General features: G+C 33.8%; 1 protein-coding gene across 7 annotated transcripts in view; it reads right to left on the bottom strand.

The window, feature by feature from the left end:
- The window catches only part of SLC4A10 (solute carrier family 4 member 10), a 362,931-nt gene that overhangs the window by 18,036 nt on the left and 326,663 nt on the right, over nt 1–18,232 (bottom strand). For all 7 annotated transcript variants that reach the window (XM_053596759.1, XM_053596756.1, XM_053596752.1 and 4 more), the window contains 6 exons: nt 17,462–17,575; nt 15,872–16,033; nt 8,583–8,834; nt 7,322–7,390; nt 1,892–2,065; nt 992–1,114 (listed from right to left, as the gene is read on the bottom strand). In XM_053596759.1, coding sequence (XP_053452734.1) covers nt 992–1,114; nt 1,892–2,065; nt 7,322–7,390; nt 8,583–8,834; nt 15,872–16,033; nt 17,462–17,575 — 894 coding nt within the window. The remainder of the gene's footprint in view (nt 1–991; nt 1,115–1,891; nt 2,066–7,321; nt 7,391–8,582; nt 8,835–15,871; nt 16,034–17,461; nt 17,576–18,232) is intronic.

Genomic DNA, 18,232 nt, shown 5'->3' with positions numbered 1-18,232 from the left:
AATTTATACAAATTTCTGAGCAGAAACTGCATTAGGTTTTGTGGCCTAATCTGGCCTCACTGAATGAGCAAACCCCAAGACCACTGAAACATTTCCCCAAAGGATATAGAGAATATAGTCATAGTTTGAGAAAATACTCTATAGATAGGAAACTGGGCACACTTACTGACCACCTGTAGAAGCAAGAAAAATATTAAGAAAAAGGAATATTTCTCATAAAACATTTTTTTCAATGTCATTTCTATTCACCTAGAAGTTTTATTTTTATGTTTTACAATGTATGGATTCAACCATTCTGCTAACCATTGTTTAATACTTTTTTCCATTTGTACACTTCGTACTTTAAAAAAAGTTATGATTAGTCTTCAAAATAGACCCAAGCTAACATATGAACTTTAAATATGTCATAAACTTAAAATAAATTGTTATAACTTATGAAACAGAATAGGATAAATCAGCAGTCTGAAAATTATTAAGTCTCCCAAGCTTCTTAAACATTTACTCAATCTTAAATGACTTTGAAGGCAAATGAGATCATTTTTCCCCTTAAGCATTTCACATATTTTAAGAATAACTAATTTTATATTAGAATCTTTTGATTACAACTCTGTTCCTTAAGAAATTACCTTTGGTAGTAATATGTCTTTTTAATTTTCACATATTTTCCTAAAAAGCAATTATTGCATGTCCATAATCTGAAAAAGCATCAGCAAGTTTCTGCCATCCACAAGGGAGAAATCAGAAAAAAATAAGCCTTTAGGATAATTAAGTGTAAAGTATTTGCATATTACGTTAGAATTTGTTTTCCTCCTGTGAGATCTTTATCTTTTTATTATCCGCAAAAGGCTAATATTTAAGATTTTAAACATTAAACTTTCAAATTACATCACCTATGTTAATAATCACTGTCTAAAGATAAAACAATAGTTTTGCAAAGAGTTATTACTATATTCTTTTTTCCTTCTTTAGAAAATACTGATTTTACTCTTACTTCTTTTTCAGCATCTTCTAGTTTCTTTTTCTTACTCTCCGGCATTAAGTCATCCAACCAGCTGAGTTCACGTTTGGTAAATAACAAGTCCATCAACTTTCTTACAAACACCAGGGCTAACACCTGAAGTAAATAATAAAATAGTTTAAAATGGGAAAGATAGAAGCTGTACATTCGTTTGTTTGTGTTGGGGAAGAAACAAATCAATCTCTATTATGGCTGAGATCAAAGTAACATTTGAAGATACGTGTGTATAAAACACTGGCTGCTGTTCTGCTTCCTTCATTTCCCTTTCTTATCCCTAGAATAATGGCTATGATTTTACCAACAGCAGAGTTATTTAAAGTTGTTTAAAACATTATAAAATGTATTTGACTATGTTTCTTTAAATACATGTAGTTAATAGCTTATACTATATTAAATGAATATCAGACCATTATTGTCTATGCTGATAATTTTTAAAGTTATTTATGGTCATTCAAATTCACTATGGTTTTGAAGTATTTGAAAATTGTCTGAAACATTTAATGCACTTTAAAAAAAAATGTCCCTAACTTTTTGGATTTATATATAACTTTATACATAATTTTTATATAACATTTTGGACTAATATATCTTTAATGTTATATTTTGAAAGTTTACATTTTTTCCAACCAGCTTCAATTAATTTAAACCACTACAAACATTCAGAATGATAGATACGAAACTAGCATGAACCACTGAAATTCATAGATACTCTCAAATTTGATCTTAGTCACTAATTTTAATATCAAACTTTGTACTGGGATTTCTAATAATCACTCAAAATGACTCTACAGTTCAAATTTTAGCTCGTGTATTTGTGTTTCCAAAGAGACCAGAAAATAAGTAAGAGAAAAAGAGTTGACAAAAGTTTCATACCATCATGGGAAAGACAATAGCAGCTCTTGAAACTTTTATTATCCACAAAAGGCCAAGGCAACTCATCTGAATAATTGTGAAGAGATGGACTTTTCGAAGTGGTACATGCCTCAGATATATAAAATCTGGTTGATGTTTTGCAGGCATCCAGAAGAGCTTTATTCTATCAAAAAACTAAAAGATTGAACAGACTAAATTTTTCTTAGGAATAAGACAACAATAGAAGTAGGAAGATTTGATGTTTAATATGTCCAAACTTTTAGGTTCACAGAACATATCTGGATCACACTATAGTTGATATTTGAACATCAGGACAATGGGATTGTCACGCTTACACTCTGAATTTCTATAATTTCAGTTTAAAAATATCTGTGTTTTCTCAAATATGATTATAAATTAGAAAAGTGTAAAAATGGTAAAGCCAATGCTACACCTTGCTGTCTTGAACAGCAGAGCCTGGGAGTAAATGCATAATCACCATCCTCTTTTTAATTGTCACATAACAATCTCTTCCCTTACTTGCCCTTCAACCACTGGGCTTCCTGGACCTCCGTTCTCTCCTGGAAGAGTTTCATCCATACCCGTGACTTTGACTTTCACACACTTGCTAATGACTCCCAGACCAACATCTCTGCCTTGGTGCTCATGCGCTCTCTCTCTTCTCTCTCCCCTTTCTTTCTCCTCACTTCTGGACCCATATCTGACTAGGATGTTTTCACTTCCTTGTTTTGATTCTGCTGTTTTGAATTAGCCACTTTGTTCTTCAACAGAGGTCTCCATGCTATCTTTACAAACACAAACATCTTAAACATAAAGGTTTAACCTGGATAAATTTTTGTTTTCCAGAGCAAACTGTAACTCAATTTAATTTCTTGATTAATGTCCAATACTGCACAGTCAAAACATTCATGTATTTTAAATTGCATTTTAATAAAATTATTTTCATATGGATAAATGATATTTATATTTCCACTTTTGCCATATACTATAATAATTTTCATAGTACTTAATATTATTATCATAGCTTTGACTCTGAGGCCCCCTTTATTAAGCAAATCAAATTTTCTGTTTGAATCTTCAATAACATTTTACTTAATCACCCATTATACTGGATGTTAGTTTTATTTTATGAGGATCATTTGGTTAATTTTTCGCAGACCAATTTTTGCAATTTTCTATGTTCCAAACAGGAGATGATCATTTAGAAAATAATGGTCTCAATCACTGTCAACCACTTGTCTATTTCACACCATTTCTACAGTATCATCCATTATGCATTTTCAAAAGTATTTAGATTTTCTTTATTAGATACACTTATAAAAAACTATAAGCAATTCTTATCAAATATTCCAAAATCATTTTAATATGCAGAGAAAATGTTAAAATGTTCATGAGTCAACTCATGAGTCAAAATGTTAGCATCAAAACAACCTGTTTTACCAAAACTTTCTTGTACATATAATAATACAACATAATTCAACAGAAACCTGTCTTTCCTTTTGTGCTGTCTTATGGCACAGCATGATCTTTTTTACTCTAGTTACCTAACCAGACTCAAACGTACATTAATTCTTCCACTGACCCTTCATTTATTAATACTCATTTATATGTTCCAGAAACATTTACTGAAACTCCTATGCAGAGTACTAACTGCTAAATCCATTCCTGAATTCATCTTTCTATACCATCCATATATGTGTCATTAGATCTTTTCCTTTCTATTTCCTAAGTACATTAGAAGTCATTAAACAAACAAATAAAACTTGGTGCATCATGGAGGTGGGGATGAGAAAGACCTAAAACCCTTTGGCTTCTAACTTTCCTTTTCTATAGAACTAATTTTTCCCAGCCACCATTTCTCCATTTGTGAAGTTCTGTTATTGCATAAGTGTACTTCAGTGTGTGGGTGCTTCAATTGTTATTGTTTAAATGGCACATTTGCTTTACTTTGGATTCCTGAAGTGTTGGAATGAATATAGATGTGGTTATATATCTGAATACAGAAACAGCATTCATAAGAACACTGTGATCCATTTTTTTCTGCCATGTTTCACAGTGAGAAGCCTAGATAATAAGTTTCTCAATATTGCCAAACAGCAGGTAGCATACAGATTCCTCCATCATATAGGATAACAACGTGACATGCCCCTTGAACTGTTGGTATTCGTTACATATGCAAGTAATAATGATGATGGTAAGTGTATCTTGAGTTTTGCATTTGATTTTTAACATTTACAGATACCAGTATCACATTTTCTTCACCCAGTTAGCTCCAGTTCCAAATAGGAATTTCAACTGCCTGAGCTTAGGGCTCACTTAGATTTTCACAAACCCTGTTTCTCAGTGCGGACCCTGTTTGTCAATGTGTGACCTGGCTTGCTGTTTCATTTGTGTTATTTAAAATTCATTATACTTAACTTATTGGCCTTTTACAATGTTTTCTTCAATTTTCATTTAAAAGATTCACACCCCAAATAATCCCAACACTTGACATTCTTGTTTAATTCTAAAACTCATGGGTATAAAATCATGTGAGCGAAATTAGGGGGAAAAATCTGTTGAAACCTATCAAAATGATTTTACTTTGTTTCTCAAACTTCTGCTGCGATATTTATGTAAGCCTGGGGCCTAATAATAAATACTTTTCACTTCCAGATGAAATTAGTACTTGTGGAACTTTTGCCAAAGGCAAAAAATAAAAAAACAAACAACAACCTCCTCGTCCCCCAGCAAAACAACTACGTAAAACCTCTTCCGTACTCTTCCCTATCAGCTTACCAAACCAATTCTATCAAAATACTCTTTTCATACGTGAATTTTTTTTAAATGAGCATATTAAATCTAATTGGAGTAAAATTTATGAATGTATGAAACTTCTCGCCATCTCCCTCGCCCTGATCCAGTACATGGTCATACTTTCTACTTTGGATGTTCAGTGGTCTAACAATGACTTCAGGTCGAAGTTTTGCCTCAGTCTGACATCCAGCACTGCCCTAAAGGCCTAAGCACTGTTTCTTCTCCCAAAGTCAGAGCCAGTTGAGGTGTCCAATCAGGAGCTGAGGTCCTGTTTTAGCTGTCCTTTGGTCAGGTGACTATTCTTTGATATGTTCTGAATAGCAATCAGTCTACTAGCTGTGTTATAGAAAATGCTGCAATTTATATGTTCTTCTTATTTGAAAAGAAAACCTCTATATAATAAATAAGTCTCTAAACTCATTTCCGAGAAAATGTTGAGTGTTTTGGCTAAATAATGTTAAGTTCTACAAGAAGATTATTTAAAGGACAATTTAAGTAGAAATCTGTGTTACTTTCTAGGGCTGCCATAACAAATTATCGAAACTTAGCTGTTTAAATCACTAGAAAATTATTCTTTCACAGTGGTGGAGGCCAGAAGTCTGAAATCAAGGTTCTGGCAGGGCTGTACTCCCCTTGAAGGTCCTATGAGGGGAAAATTTCCTTGGCCCTTCCAGCTCCTCCTGGCTCCAGGCATCCTAGCCTGTGGCAGCAACACTCTAATCTCTTCCTCTATAGTCATGTGTGCAGTCTTCCCTGTGTCCTCTCCTCTTCTGATAAGGCCCACACTCATTAGTTTTGGAGCCCACCCGAAATCCATGATAATCTCTTGAGATCCATATCTAATTGCATCTACAAAGACTATTTCCAGATAAGGCCACATTCTAAAATTCCAGGTGGACATAAACTGTGAGGAAACACTGTTTAACCCATAACAGTATCAAAGGAAATAAGCAGAAAGCATTTGCCAACAGCCTCTGTAAAAGATTTGGAATATACTTGTGGAGGTTTTAAAATGTGTCCATAAATTCCTGGATACTTTTCTCTTCAAGAAATGGAGTTTCCCCTTCTCTCCTCTTGTGTGCAAGCTTGACTCAAGAACTCACTTCTACGTCAAGTGGAAACAGTCATGTGCAACTTTGGAGATGATGTCAAAAGGCACTGGGACTTCATCCTCATTCTCTCTCTCTGGTATTGCTCACCCTGAGGGAGTTCGGTTCTGTGTCACAAGGACACAGAAGGATATACAGAGAGGCAACTGCGGCAAAAAATTGAGGCCTCCTACCAACAACCGGAAAAGCATTGATGCCTCTTGCCCACAGGTGACAGCCACCTTGAAAGTGGTGGCCCTATCAAGCCTTCAGCAGACTGTAGCCCTTGTCCACATCCTGACAGCAACCAACTGGGACATCTTGAGCCAGAACCACCTGACTCATCTTTTGTCAAGTTCATGACTCCCAGAAACTGTGAGATAATAAATGTTTATTGTTATGTTACTAAGTTATATAGTAATTTGCTATGTAATATAAAATTCATGTAATATTTAAAATATTTGTTACTTAAACAAGGTATAGTTTTCCTGATATTCAAAACTGCCTTACCCTATACCTTTACTGTTTGTCTAATTTTAAAAATAATTCTATAAATGCAATTGTAATAATAATAACACAAAAACAAACATAAAAGGAAAAAAATCACCCAGGAGCTCACTATTTCAACAAGTTATTTTGTTTTGTTCATTTTTATTTTATTTTTTTTTATACAGACTCTCACTCTGTTGCCCCAGGTTAGAGTGCTATAGCATCAGCCTAGCTCACAGCAACCTCAAACTACTGGATTCAAGCAATCCTTCCATCAGAGCCTCATAAGTAACTGGGAGTGCAGGCACCCGCCAAAATTCTTGGCTAGTTTTTCTATTTTTAGTAGAGACAGGGTTCTTGTTCTTGCTCAGGCTAGTCTTGAACTCCTGAGCTCAAGGCAATCCTCCCACCTCAGCCTCCCAGAATGCTGGGAGGATTACAAGCGTGAGCCACTGTGCTCAGCCAGCAAGTTATTTTTATTTTCCATCTTCCTTTTTAATCTAGCTCAAACTCATAGCTTTATCAACCTGGGTAAGTAGTTTTTCACTTCGCATTATTACCATGTAAGTTTTGTGCTCATCATAATTATCAATTTTCAGTGACTGTAGCATACATCACCTAATTATTTTACTGCTGCTGGATAATTGGACTGTTTCCAATATTTTAATAGTATTATTACAATGAACACCTTTGTGCATAAAGTTTTTTTTAATTCTCATGGACAGAAATCCGTACACATGATTAGAGTGTCAAAGATTATAAGTATTTAGATATATCTAGACATATACTGCTATTAGTTTTCTAAAAGAGCTGTAAAATCTAAACTTCTTATAGTTTTAATATACATATGGCAAATAAAAATACTCTCAAGATCGTGAACCTTAGATGCTGGAGAGAATCTTATTTAACTTTTGTTACTCTGACCGGTTTGAAGAAATTTAATTTTATCTTAAAATCTGCTCCCCAGGTAATGTCATTTTCTCAGCTGTCACATGACTTATCCCAACCGACCTTAAGATAAGTCATCAGAGATGTGCTCGCATTGTAAATAATTTACCTGAATTCCCTTTAGGGATGAAGCACCCATATAAAGAAACACTCCATACAGCACTGGCATGGGAATGAACTGTAAAAGAATAATTAGAGAAAAGGCACAAATCATTTAAAAATATAATGTGGTCATGCTATTTTGCACTTATCAAAGAGAAAAACAGGGGGAAAAAGTATTTCACGCTAGAAGCAACATAGTATAGAACCAAAAGACGTGAGTTCAAATTCCAGCACTAGCACTTTTTAGCTGTGTAAACTTAAGTTACTTAAGCTCTCTGTGTCTTAGTTTCCCAGAATCTAAAAAGTGATGATAATAATAAGGGTGTTATAAGTGTTCAATAGGTCAAAACCTGTTTACAAAAGCATGCGATGTACGAGGAGCAATAATATTAACTACTATTATGCCACTTTGGAGACAATTTGAATTTTGTTTCACAATGGTAAAATATCTGAATTAAAGGTAAAAAAAAAAAGCTAACATTTAGAATTAGTTCCTACATTATGACAGATATTTTTAAACATATTTTTTATTGGAATAGTTCACCATCATCCTATGTCTATCATAACATATATAGCATAGAAATTAATTCTTACAAACTTGTATAAATGACTAAATAAATAAATTTTTCAAGTTGTAAGCAACTTAAATGAGTTATAATTTATAATGCAATTAACCTACATTGAAAATAATCTTCTAAAATTACATGACAAAATAATTAGCCTTTAATGCTCCTCAAAATGGATTTCAATTATTGTGTGAAAAAAATAAGTACATACAATTATGGTATCCATGTGGTTGTTTTTTAGAGCATTTAAAACAAAACTGTGTACATGACCATGACCATGACTATGCTTATCTCTGCACCTCTCTTATAGTAAATAGTGTTAATTGCTAATATATCTGTCCATGGACAAAAAATAGAAACTGTACTTTAGGTAGGCCTGGAATGAACTTAGGTCACAAGTCTGTCAAAAATAATGAGTGACTTTCCCCCACAGTTTGATGATCATTTCAAAATTATTACTATTATTTACACTTAAATTTTATTTTGCAAGAATAAAGTTTTATATATGTAAAGGATTCTAAAATATAGGACATAATCTGTCTACTTTAGGTTAAGAAGAATTATATAAAGAAAGTCATCCCTTTCATTGCATGCCATATAATACTCTATTTGCAAATGTACAGTTTAGATTCAGATGACATTTCTAAACAATGATAAATATATTCTACCTTCTCTCAAATTCATAAAGGCCAATTTAATTACCTTCAGGATACTTGTCATAAAGACTGACGAACCCATAAGAATAAAAATCATAAGCCCTGTAACCCTTTGCTCCCGAATGCCAAGAAATTTGGGTTGTTCTCCCGGAGCTGAGCATTCTGATTCCAATTTTAGGCTGTTGACGTGAGTGATGGAGAGGACAGTGGCAGCCACAAACCATGGCAGGCCCATGATGGAGCACACACCGAGCATGACAGCCACCATTAATAAATCCAGATGGTACCCACAACCTTTCTGTTAAAAAAAAGAAAGCAAGAAAGAAAAGAAACCATCAACAACAGAGCTTATAATGGCCTGATTGTGAATAGAAACCACTTCCTGACAATACTCCAGAACCCTTCATATCAGAGCACCTAAAGATAAACATCCAGTTTCCAATTACCCTCTTTTATCTCAGTGGGCGACTTTTACTGGGAAGAATAGTATCACAGAACCGAAGCTCCCTTACCTGTATTTAGGTTTGTGTCAACACAGTGCTGCTATCTTGTTCTCATTTGTTTCAGTGTCAGCACTAGAAAAATTCAGCCTCCCCTTAAAAATGATAGTTTTTATTTTCTATCTCCTCTGTGATTCTACTCAACTGTCACTGACCTCCAGGTGTTGTAAAGTTAAGTGCTTTCAAGGAACAAGCAGGAAATGCAAAGGAGGGAAAAAAGGTGTAATGAGTGATTAGGAGAGGTTCTGGGGAGGGAAGTCAAAAATGGGGAAAAGTACCATTTCCCTTGCCCTCGATGCCCCACAGGAATTGGAATTGTAAAGCCTCAGAGGTGACCAACATCTTGGCCAATTTATGTTCCAACTTTTTTATTTGAGACAGAGCCTCAAGCTGTCACCCTGGGTAGAGTGCTGTGGTATCACAGCTCACAGCAACCTACAATTTCTGGGCTCAAGCAATTCTCCTGCCTCTGCAAGTAGCTGAGATTACAGGCACCCGCCACAACACCCAGGTATTTTTTTGGTTGCAGCCATCAGTGTTGTTTGGCAGGCCCAGGCTGGATTTGAACCCGCCAGCTCAGGTGTGTGTGGCTGGCGCCTTAGCCACTTGAGCCACAGGTGCCGAGTGTATGTTCCAACTTTTATTTTTAATTTTTAATGACTACTTCATGAGAGAGAGTATAATAAAGTGGTTAAGAATACAGGTTCTAGTGACAGACTGCCTAGAATCAATGCAAGTCAAGTAAATTATATGAAAATGACTTTGATAATAACAGAAAGCACCTCATTGGATTGCTTTAAGAATTAAATTATTTAATTTTGAAAATTATTTAGAATAATGTCTGCATATAGTAAACATTCAGCAAATGTAAAGGCACTATTCTATGCTAGTCATCAAACAATAAATTTCCAAGCACCTCAATAAAACTATATGTTTCTTGAGAGCAGACAACTTATCATATAATTTCTCCAATATTTACCATAGTTTATAGTACAACCACTGGCACACAACAAAGAAATAATAAAAGTTACAGAATGACTTTTAATAGTGAAATAGATGTCACTGAAACATCTCTAAAAATTAAATTTAATGTGTAATTTTAAAATAAATATAGCAGTTAAATTTGTTATGATCATAAGCAGAAATTACCAACTCTTCTAGAATAATAATTTTGGCTTTCTTAGAGGCAGTTTTATCAAACTTAAAGCAATTTGTAGTTAATGTAAAAACTTACATAGCCTACAGTGAGAAACAAAACTGTTTGTTGCATATATGTTATTTTAATATCTGCTCTTTGCTATCTAGTTTTTGTTGTCTTTTTATTAAGAAAAGGATTATTAAATTAAATTGTACTTCTTTTCCTCTCTGCTCATCCCAGTCAAATTATAAAAGTTCAAGAGATGATAGTGAGGAGATAATGGGAGAAATCCACCTAGGGACCTTTTCCTCCTGTGTTGTCACCAATTCAGCGATGCCTTTCATGGGATCAGCTTGGCTAAGGCAATGCTACAGTTCCCCAAAATGTCTACACTTAAGTTTCTCTGATGACTGTGACTCTGGAAACTTGTCTTCTGCAAGTAGCTCAAGAAAGAATTTCATCTGTAAGAGCTGTAGAGTGGAAAGAGAAATATCCTGGTGTCAGGATAACCAAAAAGGCATAGGAAGAAGTTTTATCGGGGGCATAATATAGCTTCTTGGCCTTTTAGCAAAACATTTTAGAAGACGTAGTTCCACAGAATAGAACTTTAGTTTTGGTCCCTTAAAAGACAATGTCAAGCAGTTTGAGAAGTGTTTTGTCTTAGCCAGTCTGGAGTGAGGATGTCGAACAAAGAATGACCTGTCTACCCAAACCCCTGCCTTGGAGAGAGTGCAATGTGAATGGTGCCCTTGGAGCTATTTTGCAAAGCTGTGGCATTGTTAATAGAAAATGAAAGAAGATGTAAGCATTGTTGGTTGCTGTGACAAATATCAGAGGAGGGCAGAGGATGAGGGCCCTGAAAGCAGGACTTACGTTTTTTACCACACCTTGGACCTTTAAGGGTCCAAGTTCACTGCAGCTTAATAACGTGAGGGAGGACTTCCTTATGGTATTATTTCCTGTAGCTCTTATTGAGTGTTTTAAAAATATGATACAAGTATAAACAGTGAGAGTCAGGATTGTAGGCAGTGCACAAAATAATCCTTTTGGAGGGAATCATTTCCTTTATAAATTTAGAAGGCTAGCTTTGAAATGCACAAATATATGTATAATGAAAACAAAAATGTAATTTCCCCCTGATTATATTGTGCAACAATGGGAGAAACTTGATTTAATGCAAACCAAAGGCAATAAAGCAGTTCTGGCACTTGCACTAATTAATCAGCATCCTTCTTGCCTTTCATTTTAAAATGTCTTTAAAAACTTGGTCTTTGTAACCAAATTATTAGCTGAGAGGCATGCCAGCCAAAGGGAAGTATCCCTTTGTCAGAGAGAGAACTCTGCACCTCCTAACATATTTCTGTAGATTTTTTTCTCAAATAAAGACAGAACTAGAGCTTTTATTTTCACATTCATCCATGAATCACGGGAAATGGACATATGGGAGGAAAAGGGAGCATAGCAACAGGTGATGCTACACCAGACCCCACTAAAACCAACATGCAGCAAGACAAGAGGCCAGCCAAGAGGACCATCTGATACCCAGATGCCACTGCTGAAAAAATGCATTTCAAAGCTTGGCAGCAATTTCCTGCATCTGTCAAGTTAACCACATAAAAGACTATAGATTGACATGAAGAACCAGGCTGACAAAGAGGGCAAAAAAGAACATATCAAATGCCATAATCATCAAGAGAATGTAGTGCCAAATGAATGTTGCAAATGCATTCATTTACTCAAGTAATCTGGGATTGTATTGCTGTTTATTAAAAATGATGTCAAAAGAAGTCTGAACTGTCTACAGAAACATGTAGAAATCCCATAGTTGTGTCTTAACAGAAACTTTCCTTTCTGTAAGATAATATCTGTGTTTCTTTTCACTTTTAGTGAATGTGTTTAAGAAAAAAACCAAGCAGATTTTTTTTGAATGCTTTTCAAAGGGATTCAATTGACCTATGCCTAGTCTACTTCTTTATGGAAGAAACAAACAAAATGCTAGAGAGAGTATGGATTTATGTATGCATATATACATATATATATATACATAAAACATATATACTATATTTTTACATTTGCAGTTTCTTTCTCTCTAGAACCACCCAAAGTATCATGAGAGCAGTGAGTTGGCATTTGCTAATTTTGAGCTCCCTCATTCTTGGGATGTAATCACTTAGTGAGTTGGGCTTAAATAAAAGCAGAGCAACACAGCTTTATTGTGTATGAAGCAACAGTCACAAAATGATAAAAGCATATTTACTGGCATGAGAAACTTTATCCAAAAAAAAGAAAATTATTAGTTTTGGCAGTAGAGGTGAAGAAAAAGTGAAAAGATCTAAAATACAAGTTTGGGGAAAGAAAAAACAAAATGAGGAATTCTAAGTTGATTTATACATATGATGTAGACTTGGATACATGATGTGGAGTCTACCAGGTGCTTGATACAGAAACTAGAAAGCATGATTGACTAAACAATTCTGGGGAAGGCTCCAGAGAAGGCAAAAAGGGGGTTTCATATGAGAAAAGAAAATTATCAAAAGTTGAAAATGGTTTTCACAAGCAGTTAAGTTGTGGTCTGGGGATACACTCCAAAAACGCATCTTTTAGTGCAAATGTGGTTCAAGTCAAGGCCAGGAGACTTTGCAAACATTTTGGTGAAGCAACATGTGGAGAAAATGACTATGGAACAAACTGTTACTCTGAGTGGAGTGAATAAAGTTCTGAGAAAATGATTTTGTTGTAGTGAATGGGAAAATAATCAGCGTCAGACCACACTTTACTGAAGCTTATTGGAGTCAAGGGCTATAGGCCCAAAAAGAGTTTCATGCCACTAAAATATGTCTTCCCTGGAAGTAACTTGCTTTGCAAATATCCATGGCCAAGGAGAAGCATGGAGTATTCAGACTCACCACGGCCAAGAACAGACTGACTCTCCTGCCTGTGACAATATAGCAGAGTTTCTGATTAATTTAGATTTGCTCTATCATCTACTCAATCCAGGCTGTAAAAGGGCAAATATTTGAACCTTTGCTGTGAGCTGCGTGAGGCCACGGCACTCTACCGAGGGCCATAAAGTGAGACTCTGTCTCTACAAAAAAAAAAAAAAAAAAATGAACCTTTGAACTACATGATCATTTATTTAAACAATAAGAAAGGTTTAGTAATGTAGCCTCATTATGTTAGGTTTATTTCAGTGACAAAAATATAAAATTCTTTAGCTCTGTTTTTAATTCTATAAGATAAGCTCTGGAAAGGTCCACTTAAAGAATGCTTTACTACATTTTAGTTATTCTACACTATATGAAAAAGAGGAAAATATTGTCAATTTGGAGCTCTGTCAAGGACATTTGTTGGTTCATGTAGAGCCAGCGCTGTGGGACTTACAAGACTGAGAGACCTGGAAAGAGCACGGACCCAGAACGACCAAAAGGTAAGAACGCCCTCAGCAAATCTTCCTTTACTTCTGAATTTGTTTTAATGTGATTCCCTTAATAACTAGAAAAAAATGCTGGCCAAACCCGTTTAACTAACAGCCTTTACAACCAGGAGAGTTTTGTAGTGAAATCAGTGGGATTTCTGCCTAACTATAAAGGCCGGGTCAACCAGTTTGATGTAAATGTTCCAACTATAAAATCAGCACATTGTACCCCATAAATGCAGTAATCTACACAGTTATGATCTAATTAAAAAAATCATTCTTTGAAAGGTAAACAATGATAATATAGCTTACAAGTGCTCATTAACCCCTGAATGGATTAATAAACTGTGGTGTATGTATACCATGGAATACTATTTAGCCAGTGATAATATAGCCTACTTTCCTAAAACAGGACTTTTTACGTTCATTTTTAGACATATGTCATATGATGAAATATATCTAGCAATTAAAAATGATAAGTCATATACATTGATATGAGATGATTGCCACGATAAGGTCCTGACATGAAAACATGAGTGCCCTATGTATTATATTATGAAAATACATATTTGGGTATGCATCAAAATGTAAACAATATTATCTCTAGGTAATAAAATTGTACTGTTTTTCATTTTTGTCTTTTAACTTTTTAAATATTATCTGTACTACTTCATAATCAGAAAAATAGAGATGTTGCATCTTAAAAAATAAGCTTATATCTAAGAAAAATGTTTTTCTACTTGTTAGAAATACAATATTCAACTTAAAGTGCTTAAACTTGTTTTAACTAGATCTATTTAATTCACTATGTAACTTCAAAAGTAAATGAATCTATGAATATTAAATAGACTATTAAACTTGGAAATCTGAATTCCTTATTTTAAGAAATAATTCTGTAAATAATTCAAAATTACCAATATTGAATGACCTAGGTCAGTAGTGTTTTGAAGTCAACTCATAGGGGCAATTATTAAATTTTCAAAAAATTTTCCTGCCAGTGGTTGTTACATTGGATAACATGAAATGGGCCACAGGAGGAGCACCCCCACCATGGAAACAGGCAAACATTATAAATCAGGGTCTCTCTTTTTTAAAACTGAGGTTAAACAGGTACCTGGCACACTACTAGTCGAGTTTCTAAGACTTTATGAGATATTTTTGCAAAATATATTCTTAATAAACATTTTGTTAAGAACTGTGAGTGAATGGAATGATAACTTTTTAAAAAAAGGTTCTGAGAACTTGTAAGTTACTTTCTACAAAGAGAATGAAGAGTGCCCTTTGTTTTAAGATAGACACACGTTCTCTCAACATAAAATTCCCTCTTAGTAAGGCTTATTCGATAGGTGTGCTCTCCTACATTTATATAATTATCCTATCAAAAAGTTTAATCTGGGATTTTTCCATCTCTCTAACATACTTATCAAATTCTACACATATGAATTCTCTTGCACTGATAATGATTTCTTTCCTAGAGTTGGAAGGGTATATGAAGACAGGTGGTAATGTCCCCATAGCACTAGAACAAAACAAGATTGTACATGTTCTTTTGTTACAAGGTTTGGTTCAGATTATTTTTAACCATCCAATGATTTCACTAATTTTATTTAACATATTCCTGGAAGTGATAGTATTCAAATTATATACGTCAGGCAAATTGCATACCAGTAAACAACTTTGATTATTCACAATTGCAAAACGGTAGGGTCAGAATATGTAAGATACATCCATATTTAGTTATTCTCTTTCTTTAAAAACTTTTAAAACTTAGTAAAATCTGCAATAAAACTCAAAGATATCAAACTATAACAAAGTCTGGGTTTTGTTGTTATAGGGCAGGGAGAATAATAATTAATTAAAATGGGGACTATCTGAAGATACAATTTTGTATCAACAGTTAATTCAATGTAATAAATATACCTACGGTTAAGTAGAGGAACAGGGGAAATCCCTGATGTAAGACAAATTGGTATGGTTGTACTTCATTAGAAAAGACTGTTATTTAATTAACATATGTTAAACATGGTAAAGTTAAAACTTTGACGATGTTTTTTAAGACCTTAAGATAAAGTCTTAGACTTTATAGTTTAGCCAAGTGCTAGAAACAAATACATTTTCATCTCAATGTAAGACAAAATATCTTATAAGACAATAGAAAAAGTTGAATCTAAAAACATTATTTTAATATTTCACTGAACAAATGAATATAGGCAGTCTAATGAATATTAATTGATGTCAGTTAAATTGGAATTATTTATGTTAAACTGGATGTTGAAATATACCTTTAGCTTATGCTCTTTTCTATTGATGATAACAGCTGTAATCTGTTGATCCATAAAAATGAGAATAGTACAAAGCAAAGCTGGAATAATAGCAGCTATTACTGTCCACCATGGATTTGGACCTAAAGGTGTAACGAACCAGCCACGATCATCTCTGGTGGGCTGTAAAAAGTAAAAGAATATACATAGTTATTAACTGGATTAACAGATACCTAATCCAATTAAGTCTTACCGATACTACTAGGAAAGTCCTAATTATAAACTGATGCGCTGAGTGGGCTATAATTAATAATAATATTACTCATAAAGCCCTTATAAGGTAACTGTAAATAAGGTGCAGTAAATATTTTAACTCATTTTTTCTTTATAACACCCTGATACAGAAGATGTTGTAGACAAGAAAACTGAGGCAGAGAGAAATTCAGTAAATTACCACGATCCCAAATTTAGTAAGTGACAGAGACGGGATTTGAACTCTGACAGACTGCCTCAAAAATATCTATGTTTCTAATTAATACTTATATAAATGAAATTATATTAATATTTACTATTGACAAATTTATTTACATTTACAAATAGCATGTTAACCAGTGTGCTAGAACTGAGATACAAAGGTAAGTCATAGCTTTCCTTCAGTTTAGAATCAGAGACAGACATATAAGCAGAATATATTAATCATGTCATAATTTTATTTTGATGTGTGCACAGGCTACTGTATGGAAAAGGGGGAAAGACACTTGCTCACATCAGAGGCTTAAGGAAGGGTCCCAAACATGGCTGGTTCTGGGCTGAATCTTAGAGGAACTCCTTCTGACAATGACGCTATGAGGAGTCCCCATTTCATAGATGAGAAAACTCATCTCAGGATAAGGAACTGGCCCAAGGTCACTACAGCTTGAGCATACTCCAAAAATCTGAAATGCTCCAACATCCAAACGTTTTGAGCTTCAACATAATGCCACAAGTGTTAAATTCCACCCCTGACCTTATGTGACAGGTCACATATATTATTAAAAATATAGCATAAAATCACCTTCAACCTATATGTATAAATTAGATACAAACATAAATGGATTTTGTTTTAGACTTGGATTTCATCCCTAACATATCTCATTATGTATTTTCAAACAATTCAAAATCCAAAACCATCTGAAACACTTTTGGGCCCAAGCATTTTTGATAAGGGATACTCAACCTGTATCTCATTACTAGCATGTTCAAAATTACTATTCCAGTCCTATCTTTATCTATTTTTCTAGTCCTAACTGCTATGCAATTCAAGATAATGCATTTCCCTTAGTTTTGAAATATTTCCTTATTTGTTATTAGTGTTGTATATAGATACATCAACTGGGACAGTTGACAGGAAATTTTTTTCAAAAAAACCGTTAGGTTTTATATTTTGTAATTCTTATTCTTTTAATATGAGACCAAAATTTTAGTCATGTTGTATATTTTATTTTCTGCTTTACTAATCTGTATTCAATAATTTTCATGAAAATCATAAGTACTGGGATTATAGACATCATTTAAATGAGGATTAGACTATAAATATAGAGAGATAGACATTAAGTGCTAGGATGAATTCACCTTGAAAACACTTGGTACTTGCAGTTTTGGAGATGGGATCCCAATAGCATAGTCAATTAAAACCATACACAGAATTGTAAGAAAAACAGCAAAGTCACTCACTATGGATCGAACCTAAAAATAATGAAAACACTTGTCACTTGAAGGAGCTATAAATATTGAGAAATACTCAGGAAAGTAATCTAGAGTCACACATTATAAACACTTTATGACATAATATCATAATATTATTTTTATGCATACTATAAGATTACCATTAGCTCTGTCAGAACCTGAATGTATGTTTATGTGTTGCTGTCGTTAAGATTGGTAGGCACTCAAACTTTCCAGAATGAGGCATTATGGGATAGCTCCATGATGGTTGTGCTATTTTCGATATTTATTTAAAATCGAAGTTTATTATGAACTCAAGTGTATGAATATTTAGAACACAGAATGAAGTGTAATGGGCAGAATTTGGCTGAATTTTAGGGGTCTTTCTCACATAAATATTATTTTAATATATAAACCTCAAGTATGGTAAGATAAAAATTATATATTTTTATTGAAGAAGCATAATGTTTTAGTTTATCTATAAGTATGGCAGTTGGAGTGGGCAAATTAAAAATTTTTTTCCACATAAGCCAGTTTTGAAAGCCATTTTTCATTTATAAAGCCAATTTTGAGCAAATACTCTCTTACAATTATCAACACGATCTGGTTTCTTTTGATCTGCCTTTTGACATATACACAAAATGCTTGAGATATTGTTTCAATTTATAAAAAAAAAAA

The sequence above is a fragment of the Nycticebus coucang genome, chromosome 7, assembly GCF_027406575.1.
Source record: "Nycticebus coucang isolate mNycCou1 chromosome 7, mNycCou1.pri, whole genome shotgun sequence".
NCBI classification, from domain to species: domain Eukaryota; kingdom Metazoa; phylum Chordata; class Mammalia; order Primates; family Lorisidae; genus Nycticebus; species Nycticebus coucang.
The sequence above is the reverse complement of the archived record's forward strand: the minus strand, read 5'-3'. Positions and strand labels throughout refer to the sequence as shown.